General features: G+C 34.3%; 2 protein-coding genes across 5 annotated transcripts; one reads left to right on the top strand and one right to left on the bottom strand.

Annotated features, from left to right (window-relative positions):
- Positions 1–2403: 2403 nt before the first annotated feature.
- Positions 2404–9778, top strand: LOC138330378 (uncharacterized). Of its 2 annotated transcripts, none has more exons than XM_069277963.1 (2): positions 2404–2473; positions 5588–9778. In XM_069277963.1, the coding sequence occupies exon 2, from the start codon at positions 5621–5623 to the stop codon at positions 6404–6406; it is 786 nt and encodes a 261-aa protein (XP_069134064.1). In that variant the 5' UTR covers positions 2404–2473; positions 5588–5620; the 3' UTR covers positions 6407–9778. The 2 variants fall into 2 exon arrangements, with proteins under 2 accessions (XP_069134064.1, XP_069134063.1); XM_069277962.1 differs by having other exon boundaries at positions 2422–2550.
- Positions 9082–22300, bottom strand: LOC138330377 (transmembrane protein 41B-like). Of its 3 annotated transcripts, none has more exons than XM_069277959.1 (7): positions 22212–22300; positions 16432–16582; positions 15387–15515; positions 14761–14854; positions 14292–14396; positions 13323–13461; positions 9082–12977 (listed from the first exon to the last, which is right to left on the bottom strand). In XM_069277959.1, exons 1-7 carry the CDS (start codon positions 22270–22272, stop codon positions 12808–12810), a joined length of 849 nt encoding a protein of 282 aa, XP_069134060.1. In that variant the 5' UTR covers positions 22273–22300; the 3' UTR covers positions 9082–12807. The 3 variants fall into 3 exon arrangements, with proteins under 3 accessions (XP_069134060.1, XP_069134059.1, XP_069134061.1); XM_069277958.1 differs by having other exon boundaries at positions 22110–22280; XM_069277960.1 differs by lacking the exon at positions 22212–22300 and adding an exon at positions 17554–17717.
- Between the last annotated feature and the right edge of the window lie 136 nt (positions 22301–22436).

Genomic DNA, 22436 nt, shown 5'->3' with positions numbered 1-22436 from the left:
GATAATGTATATCCATACCAACATAGCCATCCTACACTATTAATATGTTATTTTACTACCATATCATATTGATAAGAATGTAGACCGTGTTTCCTATGACTCAAATGCCAAGTAATAGGCTATTCGTCCTCGATATTCCAGAGGTTACTATCACTGTCGTTATATCCACCCCTGGAAAATTCAAAAAGTTCTGTGTAAGACAACAGATGGGACAGGTACATAGCTTGGTTCTTATATGTACACCAAAAGAATCGAATGACGATACACTGTGGTTGGATGTATGGTTTTGAATTTGGCGTCGCTCTCTCTCTGTAATCTTCAGAGGAAGTCTCTGAAGGCCTGTGGTGTCAGGTTTTACCAAACTATAAACCTTCCAGGGGTGGATATAACCACAGTGATAGTAACCTCTGGATAATCGAGGATGTTGGCTATTTGGAATACAAAGAAAGTGATCTTGTAAGCAAGTGTTCGTATTGCAGAGATGTTCGGTATGGCAAATTTTACTGAATAAAGACTAAGAAAACGATATCAATTTATAATAATGGTGAAATATTTTGCTTTGTGTACAAAAATGATGATTCGTAATTACAACTGCTTAATATTGTGGCTGATATTTGCCGTTTTGTTATTTCGTCTCATTAAAGTGATATTCATTGCCTTTTCACCCCTTGATTATTTTCGCAGTGCTAGAACGAAATAAAGAAACATGGAACGCGAAATTACTAAATTGATGATGTCGCTAATTAGTAAAGCGAAATCAAGTTTGGTTTCTTCTTCGCCCCGCACGAAAAGACCTTGAAAGAATGAAAAACTATTTTGGAAGGGCTCTAACTGTGGAATCTGACCCATAAGATCCTTCGGACTATATAGTCAAGCAAGCTGCGATGTTTGGCCTTTTTATGGAGTCTCATATGTACATTGTATTTGCTATATTTTGCCGTCAGTGCGATATTTTTACCCCCTATGATGGGGGTCAGAAGCAGAAAGATGACGCGTGCGGTCTGTATTTGGCATGCACGCGCTTTGCACCGTCGTTGAAGCATGATCCGTGTAAGCAGTGCCGCACGTGGTGTCAGCTACATGTTAAAAATAGAGCTGCACGTACTCTGTAATACATGATGTCGGTTTTATTACCCCAGGTGCTGAAAATGGAAGGAAATAATCAAAAATATCTTCCAGCATGTTTAGTGAGAATGAACCAGATGACTGCGTCAAGCCACATGATGAAATATTGATATAAAACGCTCACGCGCACATGTTCATGCATACTACGGCTGAAGTAAGGCTTAAAACCAGAGTCCGGATCCAGAAATCCGTATTGGGAGGGCAAACGTTTAATGTTTAAAATATTCAAGTTTACAGTGTTCAAATACATACGTGGTATATACATGTAAGATTGGATAAATCTTAAACACAAAGTTTGGCTTTGTTTTCAACAGTCGTGACGTCATTCTTCATATGACGTCACAATTAAAGAAGTGATTGACCATTTTATACTAATTGGTTATGATGTGGTTCTATCGCAGGCTTTTGATATAGGTCTATATATGTGTAATATATGTGTGCGTATAACTATAGAGCCAAAAGCCTGTGGTCCTGTTTTCGCCTGTTACTTACGAAATCTAATTGGTGTCAAAATTGGTATGACAAGTATTTCATTTCGCTTCAATTGTCATTTGCAACATGAATTTGTACTATCATCCAGATTATGTATCAAAACACTTGTTGACACGGACGGCTCGATTGAAAAAATACTTTTAAAAAACAAACGATGGTGAGTTCTCATTTATGCAATCAAATTAACCACCATGACCTACCAGTATACCAACTGCGTATACACATATGGTCGTTATATATTACACACACAGGTGTTTATGTGGTTCTTGTATACAGGTGATCGTAATACACAGGTGGTTGTCCTTTTGTACAGGTATTTTTATATACATGGGGCCATTATATACAGTTGACCGTTATACACTGATATTTTTATATACAGGTGGTCGTTATACACAGGCGGTCGGTATATACATGTGTTTTCATATACAGGTGGCCGTTATATACAGCTGATCGTTTTACACGGGTATTTTTTATATACAGATGGCCGTTATATACAGCTGACCGTTATACACAGGTATTTTCATATACAGGTGGCCGTTATATATACAGGTAGTTTTTATTTCAGGTGACCGCTATTATACAGTTGGTCGATAAGTACAGGTGTTTTATACATGTTGTCGTTATACACAGGTCGTCGTTATATACATGTGTTTTTATATACAGGAGGTCGTTATATACAGGTGGTTGTTAGTTCTACTAGCTACTAGCACATATGCTTTCAAAGGCGTTCCACGATAAATCGTATAAGGGATCACGAGTTACTTCCCTTGTATCAAAATTATTTTTGTTTTAAAAGTTATCTCCCCTTACTATAACACAACGTGACCGGACGTGCTGTCTATCAATATTTATAAAGGTACGTAATTTCGTGTGCTTAAAACTTGCATTTTTGGGATCAGATCAGAAGTGTATCGCTCGTCAAATGGTGATTGGGTATGTCATTTATGTTTCTTTGTTTTAATTGAATGCGTGTAAATGTACAAGATGTCTGTCGCTTTTGCATTAGTAATAATTACCTACTTAATGTACTAGGCGATTGGAAACTGAAAGTTGGAAACTGAAAGTAAGAATTTCTGTATTTGTGTATAGATGTCTGTTTGATGTAGATTCAGAAATCACGAGAAATAAAATATAGAATTACGTGTATTTCATTTCCATGTGTTAAAGGATGTATCGATTAATGTAGATCTAGTTTATTACAATGCATAACATTATCGTTTTTAGTGTATCCTAACTAAGATTGTGCGTTAAGTATACATTTTGAGCATCCGGCTACAGTATCCTTTGTCAAAATGTTTAACTCAAATACCAGATTAAGATCCATATTATAATAATTTTACTTAAAAATCATTAGTATCAGTTTGATTGTCCACCATAATAATTTTCTATTGCATAGAATCCAAGATGGCGGCAAATCGGCCATCTTGTTGCATGTCGTCCCCAATATCCAAGATGGCTGATGACGAATTGGTCCTTAGTTAAAATAATAAAACAACTACACCACAATCAATAAATCCTGATAGATCGGAATGAGTGTATGGTGTCCTCTCTTTATTAGCCCGAGATACTCTGGCCCTGACACCAGACTTAGACATTATGACAGATAGATGTCTGGTATAGCCCGAGATACTCTGGCCCTGACACCAGACTTAGACATTATGACAGATAGATGTCTGGTGTAGCCCGAGATACTCTGGTCCTGACACCAGACTTAGACATTATGACAGATAGATGTCTGGTGTAGCCCGAGATACTCTGGCCCTGACACCAGACTTAGACATTATGACAGATAGATGTCTGGTGTAGCCCGAGATACTCTGGCCCTGACACCAGACTTAGACATTATGACAGATAGATGTCTGGTGTAGCCCGAGATACTCTGGCCCTGACACCAGACTTAGACATTATGACAGATAGATGTCTGGTGTAGCCCGAGATACTCTGGCCCTGACACCAGACTTAGACATTATGACAGATAGATGTCTGGTGTAGCCCGAGATACTCTGGCCCTGACACCAGACTTAGACATTATGACAGATAGATGTCTGGTGTAGCCCGAGATACTCTGGCCCTGACACCAGACTTAGACATTATGACAGATAGATGTCTGGTGTAGCCCGAGATACTCTGGCCCTGACACCAGACTTAGACATTATGACAGATAGATGTCTGGTGTAGCCCGAGATACTCTGGCCCTGACACCAGACTTAGACATTATGACAGATAGATGTCTGGTGTAGCCCGAGATACTCTGGCCCTGACACCAGACTTAGACATTATGACAGATAGATGTCTGGTGTAGCCCGAGATACTCTGGCCCTGACACCAGACTTAGACATTATGACAGATAGATGTCTGGTGTAGCCCGAGATACTCTGGCCCTGACACCAGACTTAGACATTATGACAGATAGATGTCTGGTGTAGCCCGAGATACTCTGGCCCTGACACCAGACTTAGACATTATGACAGATAGATGTCTGGTGTAGCCTGAGATACTCTGGCCCTGACACCAGACTTAGACATTATGACAGATAGATGTCTGGTGTAGCCTGAGATACTCTGGCCCTGACACCAGACTTAGACATTATGACAGATAGATGTCTGGTGTAGCCCGAGATACTCTGGCCCTGACACCAGACTTAGACATTATGACAGATAGATGTCTGGTGTAGCCAGAGATACTCTGGCCCTGACACCAGACTTAGACATTATGACAGATAGATGTCTGGTATAGCCCAAGATACTTTGGCCCTGACACCAGACTTACCCACATTATGACAGATAGATGTCTGGTGTAGCCAGATATACTCTGGCCCTGACACCAGAATTAGACATTATGACAGATAGATGTCTGGTGTAGCCTGAGATACTCTGGCCCTGACACCAGACTTAGACAATAAGACAGATAGATGTCTGGTATAGCTCGAAATACTCTGGCCCTGACACCAGACTTAGACATTATGACAGATAGATGTCTGGTGTAGCCAGAGATACTCTGGCCCTGACACCAGACTTCGACTTTATGACAGATAGATGTCTGGTGTAGCCCGAGATACTCTGGCCCTGACACCAGACTTGGACATTATGACAGATGTCTGGTGTCAGGGCCAGTGTATCTCGGGGTATCTCTTTATAATCTGAAACAAGGGGAATTAACTCTGATAGAAGTGGTTGAGTGGTTAAGATGTCTCAAGATATTACTACAAGCCCTGCACCTCTGGGTTGCAAGTTCGAATCCCATGTGGGGCAGTTGCCAGGTACTAACTGCATGTCGGTGGTTTTTCTCTGGGTACTCCGGCTTTCCTCCACCAGGTTTTCCACCAGCAAACCTGGCATGTCCTTACATGACCCTGGCTAGCTGTTAATAGGACATTAAACTGATAAAACCCAAAACTATATATAATCTGACACAAGGGTAGTATAAATTGGAATATAAGGCCGTTTTCGATTATGCAATTTGACTTGTTGGACCTAGTTGTTCGTTTAGAATTAAAGACAAACCTGGTGATTTATTGCTGTTTTCAGCCAAGCCTTGACAAAGCCCTGACAGGTATCATAAATTGCAAGTCAATCAGGATTTATACATGAAATAATGACTTTCACAAACAGTCGAATAAACGAAAATAGCCTTACCTTAAATAACTTTATTGGAAGATAAGTTTAAATTATACCTCCATATATATCCGCAGAGGGTCATCTAATTTACTAACAAATATAGAAAAAACTAAAATTGCTCAAGGAATGATATATATTCCAAGAACCCTATCTAATGCCATGTTGTACCTAATCTGCTAAACCTGCCTATATTATTAAGTTGGTTTTTTTTAACTTATATATATATATTAGGTAAAAAAAAAATTAAAAATCCTAATAATATAGGCAGGTTTACTAGAGGACTAATGTTTACTTAGTACATGTAAATTGTAATACTTGTTCAAATTGGTAAAAAGATTTCTTTTAATTTACAGATATATTTGATGACAAACTAGATCGAATTCAAAATGCCGAGAGGAAGAAAGAATAGACGGAGAAGGAATAACAATAACAGTTGGGGTTCACAGCAAAGTTCAACAGAAACGACGGAACAGTCTGGACAAGAAACAGAAAACTCCACGACTGATGTAGAAACTGTTAACACTGCTGGTGCTGAAGCTCCAGCAACACCAGAAGTGATACCAGACTTAGATAATCTCACAGAAAATCAAAATGCTGATGATTCTTCCGAATCCATTTTAGAAAATCTTACAGATCACCCAAATGCTGTCGGTCAGGTTGAAAATACTGCATCTTCTTTAGTAAGTGAAATTGAGGGGTTGATCAGCGATTATGGACGCAGACTTCAGCTTTTGTCCGACACTAAAGGTCATCTCCTGCAAACAGCTGAAAATGTAAAGAAAGAATTCGACGAAAGATTACATCGACTTAAAAATGATCTTACAGACAAATTACACCGGAATGTTGAAGAGGAACATCTGAAGTTACGAACAAAAATGGAGCAGTGCAAGTCCATGCAGTCTGAAATGGAAGCTGCCAAGGAAGAACATGAAGCGGCAATAGAGTCCAACGACCCTATCCGCGTAATCATGGCTTATAATCGGAGCACTGAAGCCCTTAAACAGAATAATGAAATGATGAAGGAGATGAAGAGGACCCACGAATTTGTCAAGATCAAGCACAAAATTGACCGTGAAGACTTCAGGAGAGAGGGATTGTCACTAGGAAGAATTGAGGTCACCAGAGAAAAACGGGAATTTCCGGTACCAGGTATCGAATCTGACCCAGAATAAGGATAAACTGATTATCAAAATCAGAAGATTATTTGCTGATAGATAAATAAACAAGGTCTTCACGTTATGAAGGTTTACATTCTGAAGAGCTGTCAAGACGCGGTGACAGCACTAAAGAATGTGTCAAGTTTTCTTTTTTTTTTATAACACTTTCCGCCTGTAAGAATCATTCTAAAATTATTAAATGAAGTTAAGTGGCGGAAGTGTGTATATAATAATTTATTAAATGGAGGACAATCGGTCAAGTTTGATAGAGTGTTGACCAACACTTGTGTGTGTGATGTTCATCTACATCTTGGTGTCACTTGTAATAGTTTAGAATCAAGTTTACACAATGTAAATGTATTGGGAACTTAGAAAGAAACTTGTAATTCATTCACCCCAAAATTTTTTCGAAACATACTTAAAGTCTGTAAATGCAGACATTAGAAATTATCCCCCGTTTTATCTTAATTATTTTTCACACACCTGTACAACCAAGTTGATCAAAAGTGTGTCAATCATGATAAAATCATGTCATACAGGCATTAAACATGCAATTTTTTCGTGTCAAACACGCATTAAACATGCATTTTTTCGTAAAGTTCATTGATTTAATATAGGAGGCATCCCTTTAACGAAGACTAGGAATGTAATATTTTCTTTTATTATTATCTCCCCTTACTTGTTTCATTGACAACGGCTCGATATATTTTAACATTTTAAATACTTAACTTTAATTTGTACCCATCTTTATCAAGAGTACTTGAGGACTAGTTACCTTGCAATGAAATTTAGAAGAGATTTGTGTAAAAATTTAAATTACTATGAATGATTTTCTACATTTATAACTTCATTTAAAGCTGGACTACATTATTTCTCCACAATAGAAACGCTTTGTTCAGACAGTTCGATTATCCATGTCTTGCTCAGCTGGACATTCATTTTTATTTTCATGTCAGATTTTGTGTGTATATAAATTGAGAAAACAAGATACTTTAGAAATACGGTTTTATTGCTAATTTGTTGTTGAATGATTTTAACCATAGGGACCTGGCACAAAGTTCTAACTAACAGTATCTGTATATACATACACACATGTATTATAATACCATATATATATAGCATAATTTTGAAGAGAAATCCTTATGGACAAAAAACATAGTCAGAGTCTGAAGAGCTCCCTTCGGTGGAGCGAAAGTGCTAACGTTAGTCAGTCGTTATTGTTTATATTTTTATGTAAATTGTTGGTTAGAAATTTGTGCCAGGTCCCTGTTATTTTAGCTGTGTAGCTTAGAGCATTATTTGGTTTATTGTTTGATGGGATATACAATGAATGTTTAATGCTTTTAGAGAATCGCTTGAATATGTACTACTCTAAAATTTAATGTGATTTTCTAATCAAATAAGTCTGCGAAAATTGATATTTGCAGTGTTAAAAATTCAATGGAAATTTTTATCAATTATGATGTAGATGATAATTTGTGGAGATAAACTTAAGTTAATTTGCGAAAATAAGTTTATTTGCGAAAGTATATCGCATGCGAGAGAAAGTTAGATTACATCATAGTATTCATATTTACATATCTCTACACTATATATGAAGTAGACTACCAGTTGTGTGTGAAGCCATGAAAGTTCATGCCAACTTTATGCCAACCTTAGTTGTGCTTATTTTATTCTAGGATAGATCCATCAATAAGATGGCCGATAGGCTGCCATCTTGGATTTTGATAATTGAAGTTCGTTACATATTGCTATTTCTCTGAAAGTACTGAAAGGATTGATCTCAAATGTGATGTATTGTTTCCCCTTGGACACTGGTGATGTATATTGCAATTTAGGAACAATTGGTCAACAAGATGTCTGCATGGCAGCCATTCTTATATTTTGATAGTAGGAGTTTGTTACTGGTATTTCATATTGCTAAAACTCTTTCTTTGAAATTCCATATGTAGGCTTCTTTTTTATCGATTGTCAATTGCATTTTTGTACAGTCAAACCTCGATGATTCAAACTCCGATGAATCAAATTTCTTGCTGTATCAAACTTTTTGTCTGGTCCTGAATTTCTTCACTATATAACATTACTAACTAACCCATGTATGAATCAATGTTCTTGATGTATTGAGCTTTTTTCATGGACCACTTGAAAAGGAAACAACACGACTGATAAAGTAGACATCTTGGATTTTGTCACTTCGTTAAAAAAAACCTTGTAGGGTCTTCTTGGTTCTGTCTGAGTTCAGAAATCAGAACTTAACTCCATTTGCCCAGCCCTCTTCTGCTTCTAGAATATAGCATTCGTTCACTCGTTTCTTGAAGCTCTATCGTCTTAGAAAAGTGCAAATTGAGTTTAGCTCTAGATCTTTTTATCCATTTTGGAGCAAATCCAAGCACAACAAAGCAAACAGTAGCTTTAAATTTGAAAATTAAAGTGCAGCTTTGTGAGAAGTTTCCTCATGTGCATTCAATATTCGATAGGGAGAGGGAAAACAAATGAAAAGCACAAAAAAAATTCCTCCTTCAATTGTCAGACATATCATTCTGTGGTGGGCACCAAGATCTTTCTGGGCTTTCTTGTAGTTTACGATTTACTGTTGGCCTGTGATTTTTCTTTAAATTTAAGGAGGGTCTATTTTCTTCGAGATTGAGAAAACAAAAGTGAAAGATTTGATAGTAAAAAACACAACACTATTTTCAGATTATACAAGTCCCTTTAATAATAAATAAGACAAGAAACAAGACATCAACATTAAAATGTTAAATGTATGGCAAGTATTAAAATACATTTGTAGTAATAGATGTATACATGTACTTAGAGGCTGATGTATTTATATGTTCGACCTCCCTCCCCCCACCATGCCATGCATATGTGTCACTGTAAACTGCAATTCTGCACTCATTACAGAAATCCTGTAAATGTTACTCATCACAGGTATTTTGTAAAGCTGTTATCTGTCAAAGGAATATTGTTAAATGTTACTTTCCAAAAGAATCGGAACCACAATTCAAAAAGTATTGTATCACTTCAGGTGTCTTTTTCTGCTGATGTAAAATTTCACATACTTACTTCATGAAATCCGTCTTGCGTATCCTTTTAAAAACAATTCTGAACATAACTTTAAATTATTAATAAGTTGATTTAATGTATGTACAAAGTTTGTTAAATTATATATGTATGCATTGTGAGAAGATAATTCTACATCTAAATGTAGACATAATAATTAAATGAAACTGATATATTTTTAAAACTTGTAACATTTTTTTGGTTGCTATTATACTTGTAAATGAATTAATTTAATACATTAAATGTATAAGATTTTAAATCAGCTAAAAGTGCTTGTATATTGTTATATATTGTGGATCACCAATAAAAACCTATCTGAAGGCACATTAAGTTTTACTTTTAATTTCATAAGATTTTGGAATGTTTCTTCATCTAATCCTACTTTCTTAACAGAATGACTTTTTTTGTAACCCATTCACCCCTGAAATTCCAAAATGGACTATTCCTATCTTTGAACAGGAAGAATCTAAATGAGTCTTCAGGGATGAATGGGTTAAAGTCCGATTGATTATACCAAGATATTTCATATCTTTTCCGACGGATAATTTCTTGGTCCCTTGATTGGTTGATAAGAGACTCCTGTCGAAGCAGCATCAATACCATAAGCACCATATGTTACCATAACTGTAATTAACTGTGCGTTGGGTTATCTGGAATTTTATTTTTACATAATCTTGGAAATGACGGTAATACACAGGAAATTACAGTACCTCTGTAAGCTCAAATATCGGACAGTTGTCAAACGAGTGTACAGGAGTTCTAAAGATAATGTGGTTTTTCTCCGAGTACTCCAACTTTACTTCACTTCCTTAACCGGGAAAGTCCTGGCTGTTGGTCCAAACTGTATTGTATTAAATATTTTGACATAACCAACTACTGTATTACGTAAAGTATTGACGGTAAAATCATGCAGAAATAAAATCTCCACAATTTTTCGCTATATTCTATAAAAACACTTGGACAATTTAATTGGGTTTTTTTTCCAGAATTTTACTTTATTTCATCTCATTGTTCATTATCTAACAGCCATTCAGGACGTGCAAGGTCAAGGTGGTGGGGGGAAAAGTGATATGATCAGTTCCTGGCAACTGCCACACGTGAGCACCAATCATGAAAAGAATTGGTTAAGTTTGAGTCTTTGGTTCAGGAAAATAATGTTTTTCAATGTTATATAACCTAGAGCCAGATCAATAACGTATTTCCTTGACAACCAGGCAATGGATTGATAATATGAAAACTGTACAAAATGATAATTGTATTGAGCATGATAAAATCTTTCATGAAAAAAATCAACCATTTTCAAAAAGTGACTTTCAATGTTGTTGGAGACTCAATGTTGATACAACATACAAAGGTAGCCTGGCTCAATACAATTGAAAATGAATCGCAAGCCAGAAACTTTCAACCATTTGAATAATTTACATTATAGGATGTTTTATGTATGAAAAAAAAGACAAAAGTACCCCTGAACAGAGGAAAATGATGATTTTTAAAATATCATCCAAAAAATACCATGTTCAATCAAAATGTATACAATTAATACCGGTACTTGTTAAAATGGAAGAAAAAATATCACAATATCAACCAGGTAGTTTTTAATTAAAAAGAGACTAAAACTATACATAATTCTTTTAAACTGAGTAATTTGGAGAAGAAAAAAATGATTTAAAAGAAATAGGAGATAAAAGTTAAATATTTAATACGTTAAAATTCACAAATTATTTCATTATTTATGATTGCAATGAGCCATTTGGTAATTGATATTGTTCAATATTTCATGAAAATGAAAATAAAGAATGTGATATGTCTGTAAATGATAATTACCAAAATTTCATTTAAAATAGCAACGTACAATCATAACAAAGTACAGAAATGTCAAATCAGATCAAATTGGGTTGAAATAATCGTTTTGCATTGAAAATTGTCACATTAATGTACATCAATTTTGGGTCTCTCTGACCGTCTCTTTCTACAAAATTTTTATGTGCAAAATATACTGATTGGTTTTTTTCAGCATTTTTCAGCCCCCAAAAAGTATCTGTGCAGATTATCATAAGATAATGTTATTCTAACCGAATTGACAGTTTTTAATTAATTATTATAGCATAATCCAACATGAGTTCCTTCATGTGGTAGTTTTCCATTTTAGTTCTATTTCTGTAGCTAGTAATTATTATCTACAGGTAATTGGGATAAAGAAATAATCCAAACCATGTAGACAAAATAGATTATTATTTAGCTACTCCTACTAAATAATGCAATATACCAGAATATCTAATGGGACGGAGTAGCTTTTTTTTCTTCATTTGAGCAAACAGAATATAATTAAGTTTCAGCTTTGAAAGAAAATGAACAAGGCAAGTTTTTTATGCGTAGCAATCTGAAGAATTCAGGGAAATATTTACAGTATATGCAAATGAAAGACAGCAAAAAGGAGCAAAACTAATTTGTTATTTTTAAAATTTTGAAAAGCAAGAAATGACTGGAAACGTACAAATGAAGTCTGTATTATTTTTTTCATATAGAATGTACCTGGTACCCATGCGCATGAAACTTTTGTCTGGTATACCTAGATTTTCCAAAATGCGGGAATTGGTCACAAAAACTTAATATTTCAACACGAAATAAAATTAAATACATGGTACATGTATATGATGTGATAAAACAATTGGTTATATAGAAATTAACATGTTATATCAGAAACATATTTATTTCAAACAGACACAAATTTTTGAAGTTTTATATTTGATTTTTGAATTTATGTATGCTAAACTATTCTGTGTTTTATCTTGAAATTTATAGCAAAGTTGTCAGTTAGCGACACTGTAACTTTAATTTAGCATACCTTAAGACTAAACTGTATCATGTATTAACCGGATGTCACTGAGACTAGAATATTTGGCTGGTATGCACAAGTTTCCGGATTATACAGGTTTTTAGTTACTATATTAATACTGTGAAGGAAAATTTCTTACAAGTTTGCCAGACTACATAGAGATCCAAGAGACAAGGGCCGGTTTTGACAAGTTATACTATATTTGATTATATTGAACCTACACAAGATATACACTAAAACAATCTGGTTGTTGACCCCCAAAAAAACCCTCCAAAAACCTTGGAGTTGTAGAAAACCCTCTCTTTTGTCTTTGTATTCCCAACTCAGTAGTAAAACTTTTCTCGACATCTTAACACTTACCAGAAGACTTTTGGACTCCTTCGTCAGGTAATAGTATCAACAGAATCGCAATATAAAATAATATCACCAAGAATACCATACATATAATTTCCTGTTTAACCAACATACAAAACATCTACATTATGCATTATAAATATGGTCTAAAGTTCAGTAATTATCAATCAAATTTAGCTTTGAGTTTGTTCTTGAGGAATACTGGAAGGAGAGATAAACAGGCGAAGATGGTGAGGATGATGAGTGACGACCAGGATACAGCGTCTCCTGATGAGGTGAGCTTTTGTAACGTCGTCCCAGCCTGGATCGCTACGAATGATGGAGGAGCCACTCCTACAATTAAACATAAACATTTTAACATAACATAAACATATTAATATAGCGTAAACATAATTATCCTACCAAAGCATAAGCATCTTTTTAAAACATTCTGTATTTGTATAAACAGAATAAGCTGCCCTTGTGGTAGGTATTGATTGTGATGTCAAGTGTTTGCAAGCGCAACGTCATACTTTTTGGAGAAAATGACGTGAATTACGCCTACAAAAAATGCCGTCACAATGACCTATCCGCATCGGAGCTAACTCTGTAATATGCTTAGACGGAATAGCATTAAAGTATGTATTATCATAGATATTAAAAAGTGTCTTTATATTACCTCATTACTGATGAACTTACCAAGAAATGTTCCGAAGAAGAACGGTACAAGAGAAACGTTAATCACTGGCGCAGTAATGTTGATAAACCAATTTGGTAAAAATGGTGTGATTCTTAGAAAAATAATGTAGTTCAATAGGTGTTCCCGGTGTCTATTTACCTGTGTAAAATATAAAATTTGTAAAACAAAACAAACAAACAAGATCCAATACCTTAAAACTTGTCTTCCAAAAAGGATTTTGAAAATGTACCGTACTAATTTCACCTTTGACCTTAAGATTAGTCATACTGACTAAAAAAACTTATGATATTGAGATGAGTTTTTGAATCTATTGATTCACTTATTTACAACATTTTGATATTTTTCATCTCTGAGACCTTTTTATTTAAAGATGCTCCACTGCTGACAAATGGTAATTTTTCACTATCAAAAACAGGAGCAGACGATTTAGTATTCTTCTTCAGTTACAAAAGATACTTACTTTACACCATTACCACCATTGAAAATTTTGAGCTTCTAATTTTACTTCAAGTTAAAAACATGAAATATAATTAATTGCATCCCAAAAAAAAATCTGTGTCACTTTATCCTATATGGAATGAAGTACTGATTGCGCATGCACAAAAGGCGAAATAAATTCTTTCATATTAATTTTTGTGTTAATTAGACATAAATGTACACGATTAAACACCAATTATTGTTCAAATGATGAACATCATTTATGCTCTGTCGGCGGTGGAGCATCTTTAATGGAACCTGGTTGCCTTTTTAAATAAGTACTTACCTATGAATCCCTACTAATAACATTCTCTACATATTATTACATTGTAAGTACAGATTCTAAATACAAGAGGCCATAGTGCCTAAAACAGGCATCTGAGTTACAGAATGTCACAGTGATGTACCAAGAGATTTTGGCCCAACTACTAGCACCGATCAGCCTTTTCCACAGAATAACCGTTTTTTGAGTTACCATTACCACTACTTACATGAGATTGCCATTCAGCTACTCGCTCTGGGAAGTATTTCTGTACGAGTCGCCTTCCAACCAGGTAGGACAGAAGATAACAAAAGGATGCACCTAAAGCAGAACACTGAAAAACAAAGGTATGACTATCAGTTGCATTGAAATAAGATATTCAAATACATACAACATGTGACAAATTTATTTTCAAGATTAAAGTTATCTATCTGGGTTTTTTTTATAGATCATTGATTACTGTCAAGCTCCATATAATATATTTCATATCATATATTTCTCTTCTTCGTCTTTGTGAAGTCTGAAAACATAAACAACACCATATGCTATTTAGCCTAGCAACCACGGCAATCGTAGTTAGAGCTTTGTTCTGTTAAAAACCAAAGTAAGAATGTAAATATAAGGATTGATCTTCCTTTTGACTATGTTTACGGTAGTATGAACTTAGTTGACAACAAACACATAAATTTTATACTTACTAAACATACAAGGAACAGGGCTATAGAAAATGAGAAAAGGAAACCAGACAATATACTGAGGAATATGGAGCCTGGTATAGCAAACGACTGTAAACTGCTCGGGTTAAGGAAATCAACTACATTGTATGCCACATGTACAGGGATAACAACAGTTTACACTGTAGAATTTACAGGAAACAATATATAAATAATTATTTACATTAAAACCAATCTAATACAAAGAATTTAAAGAGACTTATATACAGAAAATTCCATGTAAATCTTATATTACCTGATGACTTATAACCTGTGTATATCAGAAAGGTGAATTTTGGTGAACGATGTGACTGAACTCATTCACCCCTGAAATTTCATAATGGACTGGTCTAGTCTTTGATTTAGGAGAGTCTAAATGCTTCTTCAGGGGTGAAATCATTTGGTCATGACATCATGTGTATGTATTTATAAGTATTTCTCTTTGTCGCATATTTACTACCTCCAAGTAATTTGTATCCTACAGACCTATGTTTGTAAGGATCCAATGTTAAGTGGAATATATCTGTTGATGTTACTTCTTTGACTGATATTTCTAAGTAATCACAATAAGTTTTTCCAACCACACTACTTTACGCTGATAAAAAGGATACAATACATATACAATGAAGTAGGCTCCCAACACTTGGTAGTAGTGGTCCTCTTTATAACGCGACAATACTTTGCCAAGATTTTTGGCATCGTCTATATCTCTAGGTAGTTTTATATACTGTTTTTCATCTCTGAAAAAAAAAGAAAGAAATTAATTCACAGATGATTGTACACATCATTGAGACTTTAGCAACTAGAACTGTCGCCAGAGTAGACGACTAATACATCCCCCCTGCACATGTTTACAATATTTGAGTAATAACTGCATTAATAGGGGACATTGCAGAACCCTCTACAGTTTACTCAACTTCCCTTATGTCGGAGTTAAATTCTGTGTATTAAATTTTATCAAAATCTGTCAAGTAGTTTAGGAGAAGTTTGCCGGACAAAGTTGTGTCTACAGACAGACGGACAGACAGACAGACAACCTAATTCCAGTATATCCAACTTAACTTCTTCACTAGGGTATAATTAACAAAATTATCTGTCTTTCTAAAACTCCTTCAGCCATAGCTGCCATTCCAGATTTTAAAGTTAATATAAACAAAGGAAGTTTATATATATTGTCTGAAGTTAAAACACATCAGCGTTGTTGGGATTCAAACTAAATAGAACTGTGAACCAACTTATAATTACGTAATTGGTATGTAAACAAACCTTTCATGACTTTATTTTGAAATATCTATTTCAAAACTGTGTGGATCTCAAATTCACTAGAATACAACCTTAATCGAAATACGTTTCAACATAACTGAGATGGATATTCAATCACAGAGATGAACTTGTGAGAATTCAATTTGTTTCGAAAAGTTGGGAAATGTATCACATCCAAAAGAAATTGTGTATATAATTATGTTACTATATCATTTTACAAAAGGACGATAGTAGCTACACTATACAAGTACTTCAAAAGTAAATTAGTTTTTTCTAATTTTTGTCGCATTTATTCATCTAAATCTACTATACGTTGATTACAAACCTGTACATTCCTTGGTCCCCTCTACAGTTAACACAATTCTTTGAGAGAACCATGAAAAAACTACTCACTCAGCAAGGTTTGGGAATTTTAGGTACACAATCCCCAAAGTTAGTATGGAGGCAAAAAAGATGAATCCGAGTATGATAAATGACCGCGTACTGCTGTGTCCTTCTGGCTCTTTCTTCTCGCGTATCTGTGTGAATTTGTTGTCACTGTCATCTGAAAAATTATAATAATAAAAATATGTACTGAAAGTACTAAATGTTCTGTATATGTAAGACAAGACTTCAATCATAGCAGCTTTTAAACCATTTACATGTACCAAGATAGAATAAAGAAACAATCACGCTGTTTAAGGAAATTTTTTTACCATAGCATTACTTATAATTTTGCTTGTAATGTTAAAACCATAACTACCATATTCGTCATAATTAGCGCCCAGGGCACTTAAATAATTGTAACAAAGGGGTTTTTTATTAAGTAAACCAAAATGTAAGCTGCAGTTGAAAAAATCAGCAATATTTAAACTCTTTCTGTACTCATGACACGTTAATCTGTTACAGTAAACATGCATATGCCTTTTAACCTTTGAGACCAATATTGTGTCAAGATTATTCACATGTAAAAGACTCACAAGTTCATGTAATATGGGATACAATGCTGATGTTAGGGGCATCACAAGTTGTAAAACATTGTTAAATCCATATGGGATGGGGGCGTTTATATATATACAACTTCAACTCCTTTTCCAGAAAAGAAGAGGTGCTCTAATTACTGCGAATATGGTAAAAAAAAAAATCAATCTGCTTCAAGCTATGTATATATAATGTTACTATAGTATTACTGTGTAAGGGAAATACCCACATAATGAAGACATTTACAATAATATCACATGTACAACAAACGTTTACAGACTGACAACAATATACAATAGATTGGAGAGAACCATTTTAAAACCAACATACCAAGGAATGAAAAAAATTATTAAATGTATTATTACATATGAAGATCTACTTTAAAGCTAACATTGTTCTTAGTAAAGTGCCCTTTCCATTAGCATGCACCATTACCTAACAACATATGTAAGTTAGTATTGTTAGCATACATGTTAAAACTTCCTTGTCTAAGCATTTAAAATTGATTCAAGGTAATTTTTCAGAAGGACATTGAAATCCATGAATAATCCTTACCTAAACAGTTGGATTTTTTGACTGGATAACCACTTGACATTTTAGAGGCCATATGCATATGTTTGTCAGCTCTCAGATCAGATCATAATATATGTTACCAATTTGTGTGTGACCAGTAATAAGGTGTAGTAAATATTGTAAATCAAACAGCTACCAGGAAGATAGTACAGACTGGTAACATGATGACTAACACGTGAAAGTATATATATATTATATATATCTGTAGAATGAACACGCAGGGAACACACCTGATGAACCTACTACTACATGTATACATCTCAATAACACTTCCCAATTTAAATTCAAATGTCTAAGTTCTTACAAATTAATTCGTAATTTTTTTAAATTTTTTTTTTATATATACATGTATTCTTAATGAATTGTAATTAACAAGTAGTAATTAACTGAATTATAGATATTGTCAAAAATAATAACATAATGAAAATTCATTCATAATTCAACTAACTCAATTTTCAATTTCTTGCAATACTTGTACTCGTATATATGGTAATACTATATCAGAAGGTCAAGCAGCCTCAGGCAGATTAATCTTCACACACACATTTCACCAGTACTCTTCCTTATTGAACTTCAAAGCTCTCGAGAAATATTATACCTTCGGGTAAATAGACTTTCATATTGCACTGCCACTGGGGACATTAATGCATTATATATAGTAGAGGTGAACTGATGATATGAAATATTGATTCAATCAAGTCTGACCAGAAGTCGATTTGATGATCGCTTTTGAAAATGTCCATTAAAATTGATTGTTATTGTAGATTTATAGCAGGTATTCAGATACATACACATTTTTCCTGGTAATTCCCCAATATTTTTTTCTTTAATACACTCAAATCAAATTTGTATTTCGTCTATTTATATCTTCACTTCAAGTTGACATTCAAGTGTGTTTATTAATCCTTATGTATCATGGTCGGTGCAGTGTTTATATAGCTGTTATAATAACTAGGGAAATCATATATTTCAACGGATAATTGATTATCGAATGATGTTAGAAGAACGATAATCAGTCATCAATTATATTAAGTGACACATATTGAGCGAATACATATAAACTTCTTAACATTAAGAAAAGTAGTAAGACTTTTTAAGGCTTTTAGTCTGCTATTTAGAAATGTATGCATAAGTGAATTAGCAGGGGTATTTTTCAAAGCAATTACTACATTGGCGTATGTATAAGCACCCCCCCAGTGCAATAGAGAATTAAAATATGGGAATATAAACATTACCATATATGTCTAACTTAAAATATCTTAATAATTACAAATGCATAAAAAACCTACAATTCCATATAAACCCAATTTTTTCTTTCTGATAAATACAATATGAAAACCACACGTCAGATTTCTAATGCTTGATGCATGTTTTGCACCAAGATCATTTGTATGAGAATTAAAACTTCACAATGACAAACTGTCAGAATTTGTTCCTCCTCCTCCTCCTTCTACTCAAAGATGTTTTAATTACACAAAGGTAATGATCATAATTATACATACAAAATGTATCATGTAGCAGGACTAAACTGAGTCAAACATCGGCGACCTGGATGTATATGTATATGTACGTAGCTCAATTCTCAGTAGAACATTCAGTTAGTGTTCTCCTGTTTGGAGGTCTCAGGCACAAACAAATTAAATTTTCTGTTACAAATTTTGTGCCCAACAAAATAGTGACATTAATATCATATACAGTGGTGGTATTGTTCTTTGAGGGCAAAGCTTCTCAGCAAACTTTAATAAACGAATGATGAGTGGAGCATTGACGATCAGGTACATGTATATAACATACATTTAGCTAAATCAGTAGAACATCTGGCTATAGTGTTCAAAGGTTTAGGGTTTAAACCCCTGTCTGGTCATTACATGTTGATTTGCTCTCCTCTAGATCTCCTGTTATAAACTTGGAAGCCCAAGAAAATACCATGGTGGTGTGTCTTCAAGCTAGGGCAAAGAATTTAAATGGGACGGGACTAAATATCAGCGACCAGGTACAGTAGCTTAATCAGTAGAGCATTCAGCTAATCAAGTCAGAGGTCCCAGGTTTTAGCCCTGTTCAGGCCGCTAAATTTCCCCTCTCCTTCAACACCTGGTCTAATTAAACATGTTGGTTATTAAATATAATGTTTATGAGGGTGCAGTCCTTCGTTTCTTTGCTTTGTGCTCGCACTTGTTTTCTAAGGTAACACATGTACAAAGGACTCCACATAATCAAATAACGGTTATTTGAATATTTCGGTTATTTGCATAAAATTCTGCGGTCCCGATTTTTTCCTTCTTTATCTTTGTTTTTCAACTCCATGTATTTGCATAGACTTTTACATGACCTCCGGTTATTTGAATAAAATATTTGGGAAATTCTAAAAATAAAATCGAATATTTTTCAATTTTGCAATATATTTTTAGCGAAATTCGCCGATATATGTTTCAAGATACTTCGCTTTTACTAGAAATCATCATGGTGACAGATTAACGTTATCGTATGGCTTGTTATTTTATGCATGAATCTGCAAAGGTATTCGACGCTGTTACGATTTACATCAGCAGCGATTGATCATAACTTTTGTATATATAATCACCGATCGGTTGGAGAAACCATGCTTCCTTACAACAATCGCCATTCATGAGTAGTCTCGTTCAACCAGAGTCTTGTTGACTACGACAGACATGTGCGAATCAAGCGTCTCGTTGAACGAGACATAAAAGCATGCAAAGTCGGCGTGCAATGACTACCTCAAGTTTCGTACAGTATGTAGGATACAAAAGATACTTGCTACGTTGTTTCATTTCTACTTGAACAGGGTTCTCACTAAGTTTTTTAATAGATGGTTGAAAATTAATAATAGGTGGTTGAGGGCCACAAGCCCCTGTGGTGGCCAATACTTATTTCTGACAAAAATAGCCGGTTGTAAACAAGGAAATACACGGCTGTTTTTGTCGGCAACTGGCTTTTAACGAGAACCCTGTTGAATATGCATTAATTTCTGAAATGTTATCAAGCTATTCGCCGTATAGATCAACAATACAGAGAGAATTCTCAAAACACATTTATGTCCAGTGAACGCATGGCTTCATCACCTGCCGCCATTTTCGAATTCATACACATGTGTAAAAACAATACTAGGCCTACTAGTTGATCGGCACTTTGAAGTTTAATCACGATCGTAAGTTCATTTTGTCAGGCAAATGTACGTAAATTTGTTATTATTTAGGTTCAGAATTGTAGACACAAAATCAATCCTGTTTAGTTATTGCATTTGATATCGATCGTAAGCTGTTTCTCGAATATTCACGTGTCGATCTAGTTAACGTAAACAAGAATCTAATATTGGAATATTTTTTGTTATTTAAACAATTAAAATCGATTTACAACTTCGAAAATAATTACTTGTTGTTCGTCTTAAGTGTAAATGTATTTATCAAGGAAACGAAACGATATCTATTTGCCTGTTCACATACATATTTGTGAGGTCAAACGAAGGTGCAAAATGTCATCTCAGCCTATTCGAATACTCCGGTTATTTGCATATTTTCTTCTGGAAAATGACTTATTCAAATAAGCGGAATCCTCTGTACATACATTAGAAACCCACATTGGATTCTATGCCAATTGTGAGTAAAAAATCCCCATATGCATGGACATGATGCTTTGTAGTATGTATAAGTGCATTATATTCACATTCAAATACTCTTGTGATTCCGAAGAATGTAATCTTTATCTTGCAGAAGCTCAATGTTATTGCTCTAATTTGCAAATGATCAAGTAATTTGAAAGAGACACAGTAATTAATTTGATTTCTTTTACATGCCAATGATTGTTGTTATCGATCACAGGTGGATTTAAATTCTTTTTGGCCATCAGAAATATTGTCAACATTTCTTTTCAATGTTTCAATGATTAAAATATATCCTTGGATGGTGTTTAAATAATACACTATCCCAAATGAAACCAGTCTCCATTATAAAAGCTCATCAAAAACAGACTTTACGTTATGAAAATACCATTTCTTTCTTCTCAAATCGAAATGAGGAAGGGATATGAAAGATTTAGTGTGAAATACATAAACAAAAAATAAACAAAAAGTTGAGTCGCTTCCATTGTTTCCATGAAATTAACTTTTTTTGGCATTGCATTAATTTTGTACTTGGTTAATATAATTTACTAAAACATCTGGCTGCGGTCTTTAAGGCATTACCTTCAGTAGTATTCAACTGAATTATTGTGTTAAATTCTAAATCAGGAAGGGTTATTCAACTATCAACACATGCAACAAGTTTATCATTGATAAAACTGGATTAAAAGTAAACACAAACAACATAGAATCTACATCACAAACAAAACGTAAACAATGATAAGTAAATATTTAGTGGTAAATTAATGGTTAAGATACAATTATGAGTTAGTAGGTATTGGTGACTGTCAGTAACATACTTTCAGATACCAAAACATTGGCTATATGCACAACGAGTATGTAATTTGAACGTCATCATTTTGACACGATGACTTTCATACTCAACACATGTTGTAGGACTCACTTAATGCATACTCGGACACGAATGTCTCGGTATACCGTCGTTTGTAAACCTGTGTAAGGGGAGGTCTTGGTGTAGCACCGAGAGGACTCGGTGGGATTCTACCTGTGAACGTTTTTCGTAGTTTTATAGGAGATTCTTTATCCTTGCTTCCACCGGCAGCCATGTTGGATGTTTAGAAATATGAAGTCACGTATTAGACGAGATTTGACAAAATTTATAAAAATAACTTAATTAACCATACAAAAACATCAATAATAATTCTAAATTGATCTAAAAAAAGAAAAATATCACATAACATCGATTTATAAAATAAAATACCAATATTTA

This window comes from Argopecten irradians, chromosome 8 (assembly GCF_041381155.1).
Source record: "Argopecten irradians isolate NY chromosome 8, Ai_NY, whole genome shotgun sequence".
In the NCBI taxonomy this organism is placed as follows: domain Eukaryota; kingdom Metazoa; phylum Mollusca; class Bivalvia; order Pectinida; family Pectinidae; genus Argopecten; species Argopecten irradians.
Note: the sequence above shows the minus strand (reverse complement) of the source record. Positions and strands in the feature narration are given on the sequence as shown.